Genomic DNA, 20480 nt, shown 5'->3' on the forward strand with positions numbered 1-20480 from the left:
TTAAAATTCAGACTGGAAGGAGAAGAAAGGAGTTTGAGTAACTAAAATATGCATATCTATGGCTTCCTCTTGCTTAGGTACATAAAGGTACATCCTTTTATGTCCCAGAAGGATAAGGATTTGAGGTCACAAAACAGTGTTTTCCTGAGTGATCTATTTTGGATATTCTCTGCAATTTTCCAACTGCTTTATAAGACAAATTCTTATGAAATTGAGTTGCCATTGTGATTCCTATAAAGGTCTGGTTGTTACAGCCCTAATTTATTTCACACAGGATAAGATATTTTGCCTTTAACTAGATACCCATCAAGTAATCTCACAGTGTACCTGTGTAACTCAAGGCTGAGGCTGTGTAAATTTTAATAGGGTAGAAGCCAAAAAGCTTCAGCCTCCCAGTATTTGTGCCTATGGCTCAGCAGTACACGTCTTCTGGAAAGGAGCTCCTGAGCTTTGGGAAAAGTAACACAAGTTATTGCTGTAAATGTCACTGTTAACCTGCCTAGAATATTCCTTACAGCAGGCAAGAGATAAGATCAGCTCTACAACACCTTTCTGAAGATAACGCAGATGAAATAAGCAACAGGAAATTATCCTCCTATTCTTATGGGACCAGAGAGAAAAGAAAAATCAGGCTCAGCTGCAGAGAGCCAAGAATCCTTCAGAGAAGGTTTCCAGAGCACCCTTCTCATCTGCATGCCTCCTCTGAAGACATACTGTAACCTTTTTTTTTCCTAACCAATTAGAGCTGAACCTTCTGCTTTCAGAATGTGAATATAGTACCATAAATATGTGTCCAGCTGCCTACAAATATTTGCAAACACACACGAAGTGTCAGACTGAGCACAGCCGTGTCCCACCAAGAAAAGACCTCTGGGTCCTTGCCAGCCAAATGAAGGTGGAAACCCTGCAGCTCTCCTTGCTGCTGTACTTGAATGGGTGCTGCCACAGCCTAAGGAGAGCAATAGTGCAAACAATACTTCAAAAAAGAGTCAAAAAAACAATACAAAAAAGGGACTTGGCCACTGAATATTGGTTTTCCACATGACCCCACATTTAGAAAGACAAGGAACAGTAACTGGAATACATATGACTTCTTTGTGGAGGTGTTATAAAACCATTCAATGATTTTTGTATCAAGACCAGCTGAATGCAGAAATATTTGTAATACCAAAAAAGCACCCTCTTTTCCTCCCACCCTTCACTCCTGAAAAACATTTTGTTCATGAAAACCCTACTAACATCAAGCAGCAGCTTTTGTGCAGTAGGGGCAGAAGAGGAGATTTAGACCTAGGTTGGGTTTGTTAAGTTGCTGGGTTTTGGGTATTTTTTTTCCCCTTTCTCCTCTGTAAGGTGAATGCTTTTATGAAAGGATAAAGTGCAACCACAAGAATATCTGAAGATAACAGTGTGAGAGCCTGTGGCTGCTTACATTCCTTTAAACCTGAGTATATCCTCTTTATGTTTTTTATCATTACTCCTAAATGTGGAAGTCCAGCACACAACAGGCCATTTGTTTAAATCATGATGTGAAATAGATTCTGACAGAAGGAAAGTATTTACTTTAGGACTATACTCATCCCATCACTCTTTTGGCCCTTTCTCATTAGGAGATAAAATATAAAACAAAATATTTTTCATCTCTGGAATGCAACATATGTTTACAATAAAAATAAAGATCTTATTATAGCCAGCCCATTGACATAAAAAGAGCATCCTATAACCTTTGCAGTTTTTTTATATGTCAGCCCCTGCCCATTAAATGCACCTGTCTACACTTTCATAAATAAGACTCATAAAAAGCCATTTCACAGAAACATAATTGCTGAAACTTATGATTTAAAACAGATTGTTACGTCAATACAGTCTATTTAGCATTATAAAGACCATCTACATCTCAGGAGCTGGTAATTGGCAGCAATTATCCACCCTATTAACTCCTATCATATGGAAAAAAACTCCAGAAAATTTAAGATTCCAGCATATATTGAACTTCATGTCATAAGAAAACGAAGGCTGACATTCTTTATGGGATGAAGGAGGATCATTGGGGCACAATAAAGAAAAAAAACTTAATTCAACTGCTACATCCTGCACAACCTCACCCATTTCAGCCATTGTAATTCAGGGGACAAGTATATCTACATTTTAACACTGTTTTGTGCCACTCAAAAAGTTTCAAGCTTTTGCTTGCAGAGGCTTTGGATTACAGTCATTCCCTATTTAGATGTGTCCCTCTCTGGAAGGAACAGGAGTTTTCTCTCACATTTCTGATGAGGCAAAAGCTAGGAAACACTAGTTATTTTTTCCTTACTTTTATGCACCAGTTCTTACTCTAGCATCTTTTAACAGAAGGATGCAGGATCAGAAAATATGCCAAATTCATTTATGTGAGGCAACTCCTTTCACTAAAATAATAAGCAAAACAAAACCCTCATAGTTAATGTTTTCTATTTTGTTTATGCAAATAAATCTCATCACAAAATCAAGTCTAAATTAAGAACAAGTAAGTAATTCAGTTTAGATACAAATATACCAAGAACGATAAAAATTTACATAACAATATAGCATTTAGAGAGATCTCTTACAGGAGAATTACATTAATATGCCTGAGCTACTTAAAAGAGCAATTGAAATTATCAAAATGCAAACATATTTCAAATTGAACAGACTTCCATCAGCACTACAGACTTTCTGTATCACAGCATTTCAAAGTGGGCATGCTACCATATGTGACTCAAAAGGAAAAACTGAAAATGAAAAGGAGGACTCCTCAAAACCCCTTCCTCAAAACTGGATCACATACAAAAACAAGCTTCCTATAATGTGATAGATACACAAACGTTTTCAAAAGCTTGGTCATAACAAGAAAACAAGGACATACATATTGTTCATCAATTTGTTTTTGTGGGAGAAGGAAAGATATCTTTAAAGAAAATATAATTATCTTTTCACTGTAATTTACTGCATTCATTGATCAATGAATGGAAAACAGAATGCCTGCTTTTGTACAGTTTGTAGAGTCATATAGTTATTTCTGCAACTGAGAATTTTCTCCAAAACACACCTATATGTTAGTCCAACCAAACTCTACTGAAACCGAGAGAGGCTATGTTGCTTTGCAAGGTTTTTTTTTTTTTCCATATTTAAACATGCAACTTTAAACAGCAAGTGCTGGTATCAGCTTTAAACCCAAAATGAACCTTTTTTTCCATATTAGTGCCTACAGTTTGTTTCCCTGTTATAAAAGCTCACGGGTAACATAAGAGACCAGATATCACAAGCTGGACTGCTGAAAGATTCCCTTCATTTATCATTACCTGTGGAAGCACTTTCTGGAGCGAGCTAAATTTGCTTAAACTTCACATTTTCTTATATTTTTTCATTGCCACTATTAGGATGAAAGATGAACAGCTTGATTTTTTCAATTTGAGATTTAAGCATATCAATTAAGCCTTCAACCCAAATGACTATCAGACAAGTAAAAATAATTCCAGCTGAAATACAAGCAAACTCACCTGTTCTGATTTGTACTAAACCTTGGGGAGTCAGGCAATGGCTTTACCACTTTTTCAAGGCCAGAGCACTCAGCACACCTTGTCAGCTGAAGTGGCTATTTCATGTCCAAACCATGCCCCTCAAAAATCAACTTACACTGGGTACTGGCTGCAGATATGATACCTGTAGTAAAAATTTGTGCCTCGAAATGAAGTGCTGGTAATGCTGAAAGTGGAGATGTGTGCTCTCAAGAGCAGTGCTCTGATTTATGAAAAGCTGCTGTTCCCATAACAGATTCTCTCCATAAACACTCATGCCACACATCTTATCTATAGGAAACTTTTGCCTGTAAAGGATAAGAATTAATTTTTAAAAAGCTCACTTTCTGTCTTAGCGACTCACATTTCATGACAATTCTTTTGTGAAAGCACAGGCTGCTGTCCAGCCTCCAACAGAAGAAAAACGGGGAAAAAGTAAAGAAAGCTTGCTTTTAGTGATTCTTTTCTTGCTTTGTCTACCAATGTCTGCAAATTAAATAATTCCCAGAACATTTAGAAGAAAAATTCTGTTGCTAGGATCAGGTGATGGAATGAGAACAGAGCTCATCAGCAAAAACAGCACAATCCCAGCCATTCTGGCACCCAGTCTGCCCAGTTCAAAAGGATGGGAGCCATGGCACGAGCAACTACCTTCCCTATGTGCACCCTGATCATCACAAAGAACATCAGAACGTTTATTCTGTACATCTGCCCAATTCAGAGATAATCTCTGGCTATTATCCAAGAATCACCTACACTTGTTATAATTCCCCTCACAATCCTATGGATTTAAGGCTATTGTTTTTGTAGCTTCAAGGTAACAGCACTGCAAACTTGGAATTCACACAAACCCCACCAGCACAGCTAGCTGGAAACTGGTTTGGGTTCAGCAAGAACTGCTTGGGAAGCCACAGCAGTCACACTGTTAATGCCTCAACTATTCACACTCTTGTGGACAGAAGAAACCCACAAATAACCCATCAAGAAATGGAAATAACTGTATCTATGAGATCGGGCATGCAAAATCAAATACTATAAAGGAAGTTCAGCAATTGAAACTGTTTTTAAAAGCAGTTATTATGCATGAGCACTGATTGAGCCAAGTTCTTCTGAACTTCAATTTGCATTAAAAAGATGTCATTTAAAATATGTAATTTTCACTTATTCTTTACAATTACTTAACTGAAACTTGTTTTTTCTTAGGGTTTGAGAACAGAAATGTCACGAGTGTTACCATGAGTAAAATAAATGGATGACAGCATTGAATTCCTCTGTCTCCTCCTGTTCTGAATCATTATTAGGAAGCCACACTAACTGCATTTCATTGTGCCTGACAGACTTTATATGATACTTTTTTCTTGTCAGGGTAAAGAAAACAACGCACAAAATTAACTGAACAACAGAGCAAATGTCTTGGAATACAATGAAATTCCAAAAATATAGATAAGGAGTTAGTAAGAAATTAGTAAGAATTTTCTTATGAAGAAATGAAAACAGAGAGAAGTTAATTGAGACCCCTCAAATGATCCCAGGAAACTGAGGATACAACTTCACACCTGATTGTAAAGCTAAGATGCAGAAACCGCCAAGAGCAATATGAAATAGTGACAGAGCATTTTAGCATTCTGGGTTCAAGTCCAAACTTTGAGAAAATATCCAGTAAAACATAACTGGTTTGTTTCTGAAACATGGCAGGCTGAGCTTCAAACATTATCAGAAGTCATTAGGAAAAAAAAAAGGAAAATAATTACATGGTCTCCTAGACAAAATAATCTACAATCCCCAAGTTTCTTTCTCAGTTGTGATAAATCAATCCGCAATTAAAGAATAATGAAATGGTTTCTCAAATGATCTGGAAGAAGTCTGACAACATTATGAAGCACCTGAAAGGTGCTAATTGTTGATAGCAATGTGACAATTACCTACAAAAGAAAACACATCAGTGCTTAAGGAGAGCACATGCTATGGGTTTAAGCTTATTTCCTCCTGCTGTCAGGGTATTAAAAGATCTTCCATCCTATTTTGCAGCCTTTGTAAGTGTATCTTCCTTTTGTGGTCACATGCTGATATTCTGGACTGCTTCTCTTACCTTGATTCACCTGGGTTTAACAAACAAATGCACTGGACACACAAGGATGCAGTGATGCTGGCATTCCATGTTGGCCTAAGTACAGAGACTCCTTTTATTTCCAGCTTTGACATTGACAACAAAGCAGAAATTCTTGCTATATAAACAATATATTTATACTCAGTCCAACTGAGGTTACACCTGCTTATTCATGCAAGGGCTTCATCTCAGTGTGTGCCACACTTAAGGACCTTTAGAAGAAAACATGAAAATAAAGAAATGAGACCTACTGAGTATTTTCTACCTCACAAATGGGGGAAATATCAACAAAGCTGTCAGTAAAAAAAGCTTCAGCCCTAATGCTCCTTCTAAAGCCTTATGTTTAATCATAAGCAATTCATGAAAAGAGACTAAGCAAGCCAGAGGAGCAACATCTATAACTCTGAATATTTAGTGCTTTGATATTCTTTTGGAAAGTATGCCATTTCAGATTGCTACAAATACAGAATAATGTCTTACAGCTAAAAATATCCTGCTGCATGAGATATTTCAAGTATATTAAACACAGTTTGAAAAAAAAATAGCTTCTCCAAGAATAACAATCCAATTAATATATATATAAAGAAAAGTCACTGACTCTTAGAAGTTCTAAAACCCTCCAGCACCTCCTCTGCTGTGTGCAGGCAAAAAAAGAAAACAATGTGTATTTTATGTTTATGTATTTATATGTGTGTGTGTGTAAAAACATCCTGCAATAAAAAATATATTAAATTCAACTTCAGCATTGGAATGCAGAAAGCTCTGTAACTACCAACCAAGAATGCTTTGCTCCATACATCTCCTAGAAGGCTGCTCATTTTTATCTAGATAATTCAGTGCAATGATTAGGTTTTCCTTTGTATAATGGATATTCCAAAGAAGTTTTACAGGGTATTTATGTCTCCATGAAATATAAGCTAAATTACCTACCTTTCTTCCTGCTAAAAGCACGATTCATGTTGAAAAATCTACCCAGTCAATGATGCTTCTGGGTTTGGTTTTTTCCTCCCCACTTTAACCTGCAGAACAACACACATAAGAAAACAGAAAATTCCATTATTATTATAGCTGAAGTTTTATCTATCTCCATATTAAAGACACTGCAAATGACCTTCAGAATTCTGAAGTAATGCTGAGAAAGCAAGGATGTGCTTTGCTGAGGAAGAATTTCAGCATTGAGAAGATCTATGCTCAAAACATCCAGGGGTGCTTCATACAGAAAGATATTTTAAGATTCCTTTAAGCTGTTCTCCCGAAGATTTCAGAGGCACAGAGCAGGTGTCATTATACATATACATGAAGACAAATACCACACACAAATAGGATGGAAAGAAAGCTTTAAAATGAATGCTGGCTACAAGACTCCATAAAAAACACTCAGTTCACATTTGCACTGCCCTGTTTTGTGCCATTTAGACTGTCAGATTATTTCAAGCTAGGCTTCCATCTTCACATGGGCTTGACACTAGGGAAAAAAAAATTAAATCATAATATATAGACTTTTCTTCACTCAGGGACACAATACTGATAAAATTGCCTTCTATCAGTGCTGCTACATCCTTGCCCCCTTTTCCTCAGATTGTACAGTAATTTCTGTATTTTCTTCCCTTAAAAACACAGATCCACTCTTAAATTCTCATTTAATTTTTGATTCACAATACTATTTTTGAATTGTATTATTTACCAACATAAAAACCCCAGTAAAATCCACTACATCCAAACCATCCCATTCCGCACTGCAGAACTTTTACTTTTACAAACACATGTAAAGATATTCCCTTACTACTTTTCATTCTGTTCAGATCTTCCAAGGAAAAGTTTCACCAGTTCACTTTTTATCACAAAATGTTTATCCTTCTCTGCTCTCCAAGCAGTCCAGTCAAAGAAAAAAAAAAAAAAAAGGGATAGTAAAAAAACAAAGTAAAACCCCTTTGCTATCAGATGATTTTTTTAAAATCAACTAGAACAGTACTTTTGCTTTCAACAAAAAAAAAACTTAGGCCAGTGTTTCAAATGTCAGCATTAAGATGACAAATTCATTTAGGATACTTTATGCAGCTCATGAATGCTTCTTGTGGTGCTTACCCCCTCTTTTTCAAGTAAGTTTAACACCAATTAAAACAATTATATCCAAATTTCCATGTAAATATTTGATACTTTTCAGATCGGAACACATGGGAGATTACAGCTAGGAAAAAAAACCAAAAATCCAAAACCCAATAAACCAAAATAACAAAATCTCAATTTTATTTTCCACTAATCACTGATGCAGCAGGACTTCTCCACAAAGTCCTGTGAGACTGAAGGAGCAATCTCTGTTTACTTAAACTCACATAGCACCCTGGACATACAACCAACCATTTGTTCCTTAAAGCCCAGGTACCAGATCACTGTTTTACAGATTTTACTGAACATTTAAGAAGGGAGGGCACGACAACCAGCACAGGCAGGAGTTACCCATGCAATTTCCAAGCCATGATTTTGATGCAAAGCCCAGAGAGTGCGTTTGGTGCCCAGCAGTTCAAACAGCAGAGCTGGGGAAGCCTCACCCAGCCCCAGAGCCATCCCTGCCCTCACTGTCACCAGCACCACACAAAAGCTGGGGGTACACAAGGGACAGTGAAACCAAAAAATACCCACGAGGGCTCTCAAGTTCTAGGAATGGTTTCAGCAGCATCCCTGGAAAGGGCAATGGCATTACTGGGGGAATTCCAACCTGCATCAAGGTCCCCAAAAGCTGAGAATGCACAGATAACTCTCCTGGCAAAGCAGGCAGTGTGGGGCTTTCACCAGTGTAAGTGAGGACAATCAACTCAGCGGACACAGAGCAATAAGGAAGAACATTAGAATTTCAGCTTTTTAAGCAATTACAAGTGTGTTTGGCCTACAGGTTTAACACGGGAACCCTATTAGATATGCTTAGGATGTATAAGCAGTAGCACAACTTTGTTCAGGATGTTCACCCTCATGAGTTACCACAGTCAGTTTTGAGCAAAAAAAACTTCCTTTCCCCTCTAAGATACCTCTGGCAGTTTTCTTGCACAGCACTTGACCAAGCACTTGAGTTCTGCTCCATGATGGGATCAGAACATGCCCTTTTTCGGAATGCCTTTTTTTTTGTGTATTCCTGTCTCATCCAAGAAACTGCTAAGGAACGTATTTGAGATGGTTACTGCATAGAGCATCTTCTAATTAGAAACTCTGCAGGCACATCACAGGGCAGCTGGCTGGCCGCACTTCTAGAGCTCACCATTCAAGTATTTTGTTTAAAACACAGTGTAACTAAGTGTATGTTTCTTCCTCATGAGCAAGGATATATTACCACTGAAGTAACCTATGCTAATAAAAGCCAAAATCTATTGACTACGTAGCTAAAAATGGCCAGTATTCCCAAAACTATGTTCATGATTTCAATTCCAACAAAACATCAGTAGAACAAAACACAGATGTGGTTTAGGCACCAAACAAAATCAAAACACTTAATCAGTGTACTTTCACTTCACACAGAAAATGTTATTAAATATTTAATAACAGAAACAGAATTAGCTACATGTAACTGCATTTACAATTCTCTCAAACTCTGATATGAACAACATAATCAACTTCTCAGATGCTGAAAAAGGAGATGATGAAATGCTCATTAAATTTTGCTGTTAGCAAAAGACCAAGCCAATCACCACCAGGTTCATTTCAATCTCCTCAGTGGGGCTTGGGGCACAAGGGTGGTTATCAGACTGTGGTACACAGCACTGGGAAGTTTTAAATCAGAAAAGCAAAGTTATGTTTAGACACATCCTGTAATATCTTTGTCCAGGACATTCCAAGGACAAAGAATAAAACCCTTAGGAGCAAACAAGCTGTTCTCTGGTAATGGAAGGTAGACAAGTTTTCTGGCAGAAAACAATTGAGTTTTTGACAAATCTCAGCACACCAAACCACTGGAACAGACCAGTCTGTTAAAAGCCTGTGAAGGGCCAAAAGGAAGGCAAGTCAAAAATCCCGTTCTGGTGCAGGAAGCCCTGTGGAAAAGGGGAGAGTCCTGCCTATAAACCACTTGACTTGCAAGGGTAAAGCAGTTGTAACAATCAGAGGCATTAGGGAATAAGAATGTGGACCAAGCCATTCCATTACTCATCACTCAGGAAGACACACCTAGGTAAAGAATGTTTCTCCACCTTACTCCAAAGAGTTTTCTTCAGCTTTGTCCAGAAACCAAATCTTCCTGGGAAAGAGAAAATCTGCTTAGGATTCCACAAAGCACTTAACTGAAAAAATGTGAAGACTTCTGACAGGTACAAACTAGGGAAAATCTGGGTAATATCAGGGTATTTCCTTCAGGACAGAGATAAAAGAGAAAAAAAGAGAGAAAAGGCTTAGAAAATACTTTTATTACACTAAAATACTCCAGTGACAGACAATAACCCTGAGCAGGAGAACATGACACCCACAGCCTGAACACCAACATGGGCATGTGTGCTGGGCAGGTGGGTGTTTAAGCTGTCACAGGGAAAGCAAACACCATCTCCTTTTTTCTTCACTGTCATTAACCCCTTGGTTTTCACCAAGGGAGGTCTTGTCACAGCAAGGAGGAAACTGCAGAATAGTAAGGGGAAACAAGTGGCCTTGGTGTTGGCAGGTATTTGGACTGGGGAGTGGCAAGATTTGAAGCTGAGATTACTGAGTAATTACTTTTTAACACTGACAGTCACGTTGGTGGCTGTCTCCTCTGCCTTATGCAGCAAAGGCTGTGAACAATGAAGGAGTGGCAGACTTCCAGCTGCCAGCACAAGGGCTGCAGCCCTCCCTGCCTGCTGAAACAACACAACAACTTCCACACAGGCGGCTCCACACGCCTGCGGGCTCCTTCAGAAGGCTGGGGTTTGATGTGTTTTCTAAATTTAGAGCTGTCTCAGACAAGCCAAGAGAACACACTTAAGAAGGGAAAAAAACAAGCTGTGAATGTAACTCATCTCCTTTGTCTCTTATTTCCTCTTAGAAATATTCCTGAGGACTTATTTGGGGTTTCCTCCCCAGTCAGTCCCTTTGAATGGATTGGGCTATAACAATTACCTAGTCTTAGTCTTTGATTTTACGCCTCTTTTTCCTTTCACAAATAACTACAACAAAACCTGCCTAAAAAGTCCAACTTGCACCCATCCCCTCTCTGTAATAAAAAATAGAATCCAATCTGTCCTTTTCCTCACACACACATAGTTGCCCTACAAAGGCAAATTTAGCTTCAGAAGACATGAAGACTCAGACACTTCCCCCCTCTCAGATCCCAGCTTTTAAAGCACACTGGGTAACATTCCTTAAAGAATGCAGCACAAAATGTCTTAAAGCCTGTTTTGTAAGGGCTGCAGCACACAGGAATGTGTGATTCATTGACTTGAAATGAAACTTAGGCTTGTAAAGTTATTTCTGAAGGAAAGATGAGAAACTGGAATATAATACCAACTTTGTAAGCATTTTTCCGATTTAGACCAAAACTCCGTGAAAATACTGCTCTAATATGACATGGGGTAAGCAGAGAAAAAAATTACAATACAAGACTGCATTAAGTAATACAAAACACAAGTAAACACCCTGATATCAGGAGGCACTTTGCCTTCCTTTTGTATGAAGGCAACTACAACATTAACTTGCCAACACTTTTTCCTCTGAAACAGTAAAATCATTAAGAAATGACACATCAATGAACTTATTTTGGTGCAGACCCAAACTTGCACTGTCATGCTAGGAAAGCAGCAAGAATTTTCAATCGTTGTTAGGAAAACACATATGCCTTTTATGTTTATAAACAATAACAGAACAGTCTGTAGGGCTGTAAACCACAAGAGCATTTAAATAGAATTTAGCACTACAAAAACTTGCAGGAAAAAGAACTTAAAAATGACACAGCTGTATGAGCCTCACCAAAATTGAAAATCTTTCTGTCAAATGAAGTTCTTAGCCTGCACTTGTGCTTTACAATTCACAGAAGCACAAATCCAGGATGAAGGAAAACATTCAGTCACCAGAAAACTTTACTGTCAAGGTTTTATTCATCACCACATTTTCAAAAACATGGATTAGCCAGAGCCAAGTGGCACCCATACTTTCCTCCTGAAGATGAATCTGCAGAAATACAAAATTACTTCTTGCAGTTTTTCGATTTTGCAGAGGTTGGGGTAGGGCAAACTGGAAAAAAGCTGGTCTTCTACCTAAAATTCCCATCTTTCCACCACCAAAGCAGGCACTGCTGTTGAGATGACAGAATTCCCAATGGCACAGAGCCCAAAAAGCTCTGCTGGCCCTTGAGCCTGGAGTGTGTGGGTGAAGTGCCCAGAGGTGTCACTGGGGTTCACCCACTGTAAGTGAAGAGAAGACAGAAATGATTTGGGCAAACACAAAACAGCTGGAAGCCACAGCCTTAAAAAAAAGCTCACCTTCCAACATACTGATTTTCCTTCTGTGAATGAAATGGGCAGGAACACCCCAATCTGAAGGCTGAAGACTTTACTGTGGTCTGACTGAGATCAGCCTGCTCTCCCCCAGGCTCCTGAAACCACCAGGAAGGTACTAGAGTCACACATGCCCTGTATTTTTCTTCCTCTCTCTCAAACAGTATAAGCCTAGCACTGTTGTGGCAAGTGCTTTCCAGCCCACAGCGAGGAGTCTTTCAGACTGCAGGTAAAGCATTTCTCATACAGTAGATCTGCCAAAAAGTATTCGCAGAAACCAAGGACAAGGAGACAGTAGTGTTTTGCTATAAATATCAATATCAAAGAGAGGCCAGGAAGCAGAAAATCTATATGAAAGTCATGCATTTCATAGTAGTTTTCACAAAACTTTTCTAGGTGATTTTTTACTCTTCCATTTCCTAAAACAATCTGTTCCTTTCAATAGCAAAAAATGAAAATAAAGATGAGTAAACAGGTGACAAGGGGATATCACTCAGACAGCTGACAGCAAAAACAATTCCTTAGGCAAGGTTATCACTAACTTTTGTTTTACGGCAAGAAGAAATATCAACATAAATAAGTATAACAAGAATAAGCTTTAGTACTGAAATAGAACTACGAAGAAAATGTGTTTATAATTGTTGCAAGCACCAATAAGTCCTCAGAGAAGTTGATAATGGAATGACCTTTAAAAACTCCAGACAAATAGAAAATGTACTTGTTCCACAAAAATAGCTCTCTAGATGTCTTTGAAAGCACTAGGAACAATGTAATTTAAAAAAATACTGCACTTCTCAGCATATTTACTGGTAAACAATAATTTTTTCATTATGCTTAATTATGCTGATACATATTAGTGGATTACATGACTCATTGAACAAACTGAAGTTTATACTGTCCAAAGAGTCATTGCAAACACAAGAGCATCCTCTGCTGCAGAAACCAGTTCCATTATTTCTATTTTCTATTATTTGGTTCATTATGACAAAATAACCATAACAAGATATAAGAGAGGAGCTTCCTTTTGCCTGCAGCCCACAAGCACCAGTGAGTCAAATGTGAAGGATTTCAGTCTTGTCAGCCTAATTCTTACTCCACTGTAAAAGAACTTACAAACGTCAGATGCTCAGAGCCAGCAGAAAGGCTTTAAGTGTGTTCTCTCCCAAAGAGCTCAGACACCTTCATCTGCTCCCAAAGGACAGACAGATGGCAAACATCTTGCAGACAAGAGTATTCTGTGTTTCACATTCCATTAGCCATTTGATCAGCTAGATGGAATCAGAACAAGATTTCTGCCTGTCCCACTACTATCAGGTGGATGATCGAGCACCTGGGGAGCTTTGTGAGTGCTCTGTTTTTAACAGCAACAGAGCTCATCACTGGGGTCTACCACAGACAGGTAAACACAGAACAGCTCTTAAAAATAACCCAGTTCTGGTGGAAGGGATTACTGGAGACCTGAGATTTTGACTCACAGGAGGAGTGATTTTTCAGGATTTCACACACAGTCCTTGCTTGAATGGACAGACAGAGTCAAATAAAGGTATTCCCTGACACAAAGTATGGTTACTTCCATCCTGGCATCACTGTTTCTCCTCTGTAAGAGCTGATTGCTCTACATCAATCAGGAGAGCCTATTTATTTCCTTACTGGCGGATGATTTTCAAACCCTCCCTTTTATTTTTTTAAGGGGGAGGAAATGTATTTGAAACTTTCAGGTCTCAAAACAGCAGCAAATCTTTGTTAACCTTCTGAATTTTTTCCAGTTACATTTACTGCATTCATTGCATTTTTGTAATTGTAAAAAGTGCTGCTGACAGAAAAGGCAGAGACCAAAAGACTCATTATGTATTCTGAAAGTAAACCTCCGAACAAAGCACACCAATTTCAGAAATAGGTTTAGATCCACTTAGAGTAAAAACTCATCATATTTAGCAGATCTGTTATAGAGGCACAAGATTTTAACAAAAGACATCATTTTTCTCCTCTACCATAGTATACTTGGCCAATTCTGAAAAGTGCATCAGACATACCATTGTGCACATATGCTCAACAGGTCCCAAAAGACCACTTCATATGCTTCCCTCAGTGTGCATTAACCATAATTGAAGTTCAAAAGCTGATTACTGATGTTCCAAAGATGATTAAGATGAAGTGAAAGCCCCAGATGTCTGTTTAGACAAAAGCAACCAAGAAATTTCTGGGGAAGTACCAGAGAAGAACCTGCAGGAGAAGAATGAGAAGAGATGTGCCTTCATCTCTCCACACATGCTCCTGCATTTTTGTCACTCCTGTGCAGCACACACTAGATATTTTCTTTGCTACAGTCCTCTCAACAATTTATTATAAATGCAAAATGAAAAATGTAATCACCTTTTCTTCAAGTGATCCAAACTATGACATTCCAAATGGTTTCCTAAGTCTCTAAAATCAGTTCGGGTTTTTTCTTCTAATTGCAAAAGCTTTTGGGGCTTTTGTTTCTATTTGGGTATGTTTTTTAAAGTAAAAGATTGATACAAGGTTAGTAGAGATCATCCTTTTATGGAAATGAAATATGTTATAATTATTTAAATCTAATTTATCTGCAGGACCTAAAGTTCATACTTTAATACTTTAATTTGGGGTCCTGTGTCCCACAGCTGTCCCTCAAAGGAGAACCAGAACCCTGTATAAACTCTAAGCATACAGACTTCTATGCAGGCTATATATGCTGGCTTTCCTGGCTTTCTTGTCCTTTACAGTCCAATTCCTACCAGCAATTAACTACAAGGCTAAAGGTTATATGATGAAAAAAAATCACTATCATAAAAATTTCTAACAATTTAGCTTCTCATAATCAATTTATGAACATATTACATACTCCTGAAAAAATGGCATTCACTTAACAGGAGTTTAAGAAGTGTCATTCACTTCCCAAAGACTTAAAATCTGTGATACAGAACACAATCCCTTCCTATTAAAATCAACAGATTTCTCATTAATATTAATGCATTCAGATTCCTGGCTTTAACTGGTTAGCCTCAAGGACAGTATTAAGTTTTATTTATAGAGATCAAATGGGCTTTATTAAGTGATTTCAACAGTTTTCAAGATTGAGAAAAGTTGGCAATATCCGCTTTCTTACATGTACTAAATTAATCTCAGAGGGAGTATCTTGAAAACAAGGTTACATTAGTTTTTAGGCTTTATCACATTACATTCCTTTAGCTTATCTGAACACAGTCTGAAGAACCCAACCATTTTGGTAAGGTGGTGGTATCAAGTTAAAAGCACAGATATGGAAGTGACACAAAAGCATGGGAAACAAAATAATATTTATGACAAATTAATCTCCTCACCTCTGTCTTTCAGATCCAGTATATATTCAAATAGTTCATTATAGTGTCTATTCAGGAGAAACATTCAGGTTTTGCACACTATTACAGTCATTACTAATCTTATTTCAAGATTTTGGCACATGATCCATCCTACGGTAATTTGGTGGAAAGTACTGAAATCCACACTAATACATAAGAGTTTCTAAGCTAGCAAGTGCTAGCTGTATCTTCTGTTACAGTTGGGATACATGTAAGGAACATGTAAGGTTTTAAAAACATGAGAGACCATCAGATTTAGACTGAATCATGGATCACATCACACACAGACTGGCACTGGCTGCTGGGGACTGGGACAGTCCCAGACCCTGCTCCCATTAACATCCATGTGGTTGAAACGTGCTGCAAGTCATGTTCACAGTTTGTTCAGCTTCACATGGTTTAAAACCCTTTAGTGAGGCAACTTCAATATTTGGAAATGAAAGACTGCCTTGTCCCACCCTTCACAAGCATATTAAACCACTACACACAGCAGCTCTGTTCCCCGGGCAGGCTGGGCTGAACCTCCAGCACCAGAGAATAGAAACAACTGTAGAATCATCCTCCTAAGTGTTGGGAGGTAATTTAGGCACCTGCAAACATCACATTCTGTGGCAGAGTCCATAACTTAATGACTGGATGTAAAAGAAGAGGGATGTGAAAAGTAGGTACGAACACCTGTTATGTTTCAAAGAAAGTAATTTTTAAGTTACCCTCTTGAAACCTGGGAGGAGTGGGAGCACAGGGAGAAAAGGGGAAAAAAAAACCAAAAACAAAACAACACAAAATAAATAACACCAAACCTCAAAGTTTGGAAGTATAATGTTTAAAAAAAATGGATAAAAAAAAATGGAACTGTCAGAGTTTCATACTGAATAGCTTAAATGCTTTTGTCAGGCATTCCATTTCCCCTTTTTTTTTTTTTTTTTTTTTAGAGCTCTGAGATACCAAGTCTGGTCTATGGCTCTGGGTACTAGATTTGCAAATACTGAAGAAAAACTGTCATAGTTTTGCAGCAGCTCAGTCCTCTAATAAACTTAAGCTTCACTACCCAAGGCTTCAAGAACTCACTGTATTAATTCACAGTGTATCAATGCCTTTTGAGTGAGATTCTCAAATCTGTTTATGCAGGTGAAGACTGCAGGCTAACTGAACTTAAACTCTGTTCATAGATCTTTAACATCTGTCCCTACCAGCTGGCACAAGGCACCTGAGCACCCAGAGCTGCCTGATTTCCTTGGGAAGCACCGCTCAGGGCTAACAGCTGTGCTCCTGCATTAACAGCACAGCTCCAGCAGCACCACTGACTCCTTCACGATGCCCCAGTGACACACAGCCAGACAGAATCTTCTCTACACAGTTATCAACTCTCTGTTCAAGGGGGCAAACCACAGAACACAAAGTGCCCTCATGCACTTGAGAAAATGCTTTTTGCAAAAGCCAAACCTAGGCATGAATCAGCTGATGAAACAGAAGCAGCACCATCATCGTGAAACTTCAGCCTGTATCCCACAATTACACCAAACCACAGGCTCATCTCCCCTACTCCTTCCCCAACAACATAGATTAGAATTGCTGAATTTATGAATCACAAGTAACTGTTCAGATTCCTTAAGTTACATCCAGGACAATCACATGCAACTCCTACTAGTAGTCACCAAAGAAAATTCAATTACTTGATGTTTTGGATTCACATACAAACACAACTTCACCGACACTGTGTCAGTACTGCTTTTCCAAAAGCCTTTAATGTTTTTATACAGTCAAATAGTGACAATTCAAGAGAGCAAGCTGTGCATTTATACTGGTATTTATGTATTCCACAGTTCATTTCAAAAGAAATAGCTAGGGGTACTGAAAAAAACTAAGCTTGTGTGAAATTACCATCCTGAATAGTCTTGCTTCTACTGCAGTAGCAATTATTTTTTGGTAAAAAATGAGCGCAAAGATAATAATTGAGAAATGCAAAAACATATGAGGATTTGTTAAACAGGGAATAGTCATTACAGGCCAGTGTTATAAATGTCCTGCTCAAACACATCAAATCTTTACCTATAGTTTTCCACACTTGTCTAAAATCCATTCTATTTTAATAGAAAATGTATGCAAGATAACTCAAGCAAAGCTCATTCTTCTTTGGAAATTGCTTTACTGCATAGGCAAATACATAGATGCGCACTCTCCTCTGTCTCCTGCAGGTGGACAAAAAGGACTGCTACTGAATTCTTACACCTTGGACTCTGCTTTGAGAACAAGAAAAGGAGACAGCCAAAGAACAACAGCATGGAGAAAAAACATGAAGAAGTATGGGGGGGGGGGAGAGAATAAAATAAAAGTGACTAATTAGTAGTTTTCTTGCAAACTGAAGGCAGAAAGCATTATTTAAGCTAGAGAAAATTACATGTGAAAATCCATGCCTTGATAAGCTGAAAAGAAACTGAAGAGGGAGCAATGTTGGAAGCTGGGAGTACTGGAGCCATGAGGTACTACAGTGTATTTGTGGATGGAAATTCCCCATCTCTCTGCCAAACCTCCACTCCTTTCACTTTACTTTGTTTACGACTGTGACATGCTATGACTTTCTTGACAGAAATAGGTATTCCATCTTTCAAATGGTCTTAGCTGACCATCCAAGCTGAAATTAATCTGTTTGATATTGAGGGCAGCTCATATTCCCTACTATTGCTCTATGAACAGATAGGTCACTCATGCAAGGTCCTGAATAAATGATACTCTTATTTTTCATCTAAGAAACTTAAAACCAAGAGCTTTTCCTCCAAATGCCTGAAATAAAAGGAGGAGCAGTTCACCACCATACCTTTAAATCTGCTCAACTATCTGCTTTAGGAAAAAAGCATACCTTTATGATTCCACTTTCTTCACCTATTTGTGGCTATTGTGAAACTTTGGATTAATTGTGGTTTTATCGCTATTTTATGATACTTCATAAAGTATCTACAAGTATGATACTTCATAAAGTATCTACACTTCATAAAGTGACTACAAGTCACTATCTTGCCAGCCGCTGAATTATTTAAAATATTAGCAAGATAAAGATCTTGCAGACTGGTCTGAATACATGATACAAGTTGATGCTTACCCTGTTACAGAGCTTCCTGGCAAAAGGAAGGCACCTTTGAAAGTTTTCTTTTCTGCTTTTTTGGCTAAGGCAAAAGGGAGCAAACACATGGAAAATGTAGTAAAAGTTAGCTGGGCATCCTCTCTTAGGTTTCTCTTCATGAGATAGACAGTCCTGCCGTGAATTCTCATCCACATATCACCTTCAACTTATTTCACAGCTCACACTGATTAGGGGGGTTTTGGGGTCTTTTTTGTACACAGCTGTATTCCAGCACTACGTCCAAGATTTCCAGCACTGAATATTCATTCACATGAAAACAAATCTTTGCTTTGCTCAGGGTCATGAACAACCTCACTTGTGACATTTACATCTATTGATCTGCCTGTTTCGTGAGTACTCCTTACAATATGCTGATCAAAATCATAAATTAATATTTCACTGCTTTAGAAGATCTGCACTTTTCATCTCCAAATCAATTTTTTTTTAACTCATACAAACAATCACCCTTTGATACTTGTTTTTACTTCTCTGTATTGTGATAGTTTCAAATCGGTACATTTTCAAGGCTCAAAAAGTCACTAACCAAATCGTATAGAATTTCTTTGGTGATAAATGGAAAGGTGCTGGCAGACTCTGACATCTTCCCTTGTCGAAAAAGTTAATTTTGAGAACTATCTTTATTCAATAGACTGCTAGCCAGAGATCTGTGCATCTTCATCAGCAAGAGTTAATAAGCTGCATTTCTGCTGGTGAAAAGATACCTACCCAGCAGCATCCAAATCTGAGCACAAAGGATGACCGTGAGTGCAGTCCAAGGTGTATAACACAACAGTCTGGTGTTACTGGCAAATAAAAAGTCAGTCTTATCATGTTATCAGTCAGGGATATTTTTACAAGCAATGAGATCCACTGTCCAAAGGAAAGAAATAAGAATTATAGACTTGCTTTTAAATATGTAACTAATTACCACTTTGACTCAAGGTTAAAATTCCATGTTTTATCTTGTACTTGTCAGTAAGCCATTATCATTGCAATTAAGATGGTTTATCTGATTAACAGAAATTCTCTAAACTGCAGTATATCATTTCTGTAAGGTGAATAGCAATTGACTTTCTAGAAAATCACCCGGCTTAGCTATCAGTTCTTAAATATCCATAGAGCTGCCATTATCACAGTATTTGACACCTTCTTTAATCACATAATAAAGACTTGCCACCTTCATAGCTCACTTTCATTTTAGAGATGGGAGGGCAGAGACAGAGACTGATGTCCAGGAGAAGACCTTTCTGACACCATTTAGCATTCAAGGATAAAACATTGGAGAGACCATATTTACCAGCATGTATAAAAATGCAGAATCAGGTGCTGGGAAGCCAACAGCTGGAAATACTCTTTGTGTTTTGAGTGAACAGCCACAAAGTAGAACAATCAAGAGGTGTAGAAGAATATTCAGAGGCATGTTTTAATTTTTAACTCCTCAGAGGAAGGGAGGAATAAATGGAGTTGTAAGACTGGCAGTTTTAGATGAACACTCGCTCAGGGATCTGTTGGAACGTTGTGTGAATGACAATTCAAAAACACAGTGCCTTAGCGAGGGAAAATTGCAAAAGCATCGAGCCATGGCAGTTATTTAAGGGTGGCAGAGAACTCTGTAACAGAACAGCCACCCTTCGGGCCGTCACCTCACCCCGAGCTGCTGACACTGCTGCCAGAGCTGCAGGAGCACTCTGCCACAAACGATTTTTAAAGGCTCTTGCATATTAATGTCCACTATGGCAGAGCAAGCCACAGAGTTCCTGTCAGAGCAGTAAGTCTGCAAAAAGCATTAAATTCACCCAGGAAAATAAAACCTGCTCAAAATGCAAGGGATGCAGGAAGAATGAGGAAGAGAGCCTGTGACAGAATCTCTACTTGCCACCACAGAGCCATGAACCTCACAGCAGAAGCTAAAACTTTAATTTT

General features: G+C 38.2%; 1 protein-coding gene across 9 annotated transcripts in view; it reads right to left on the reverse strand.

Moving 5' to 3' along the window:
- The window catches only part of GULP1 (GULP PTB domain containing engulfment adaptor 1), a 143379-nt gene that overhangs the window by 69321 nt on the left and 53578 nt on the right, over nt 1-20480 (reverse strand). For all 9 annotated transcript variants that reach the window (XM_038141783.1, XM_038141776.1, XM_038141780.1 and 6 more), the window contains one exon: nt 6571-6659. In XM_038141783.1, the coding sequence (XP_037997711.1) occupies nt 6571-6598 (28 nt within the window). In that variant the 5' untranslated portion in view covers nt 6599-6659. The remainder of the gene's footprint in view (nt 1-6570; nt 6660-20480) is intronic.

Source organism: Motacilla alba, chromosome 7 (assembly GCF_015832195.1).
Source record: "Motacilla alba alba isolate MOTALB_02 chromosome 7, Motacilla_alba_V1.0_pri, whole genome shotgun sequence".
Classification (NCBI taxonomy): domain Eukaryota; kingdom Metazoa; phylum Chordata; class Aves; order Passeriformes; family Motacillidae; genus Motacilla; species Motacilla alba.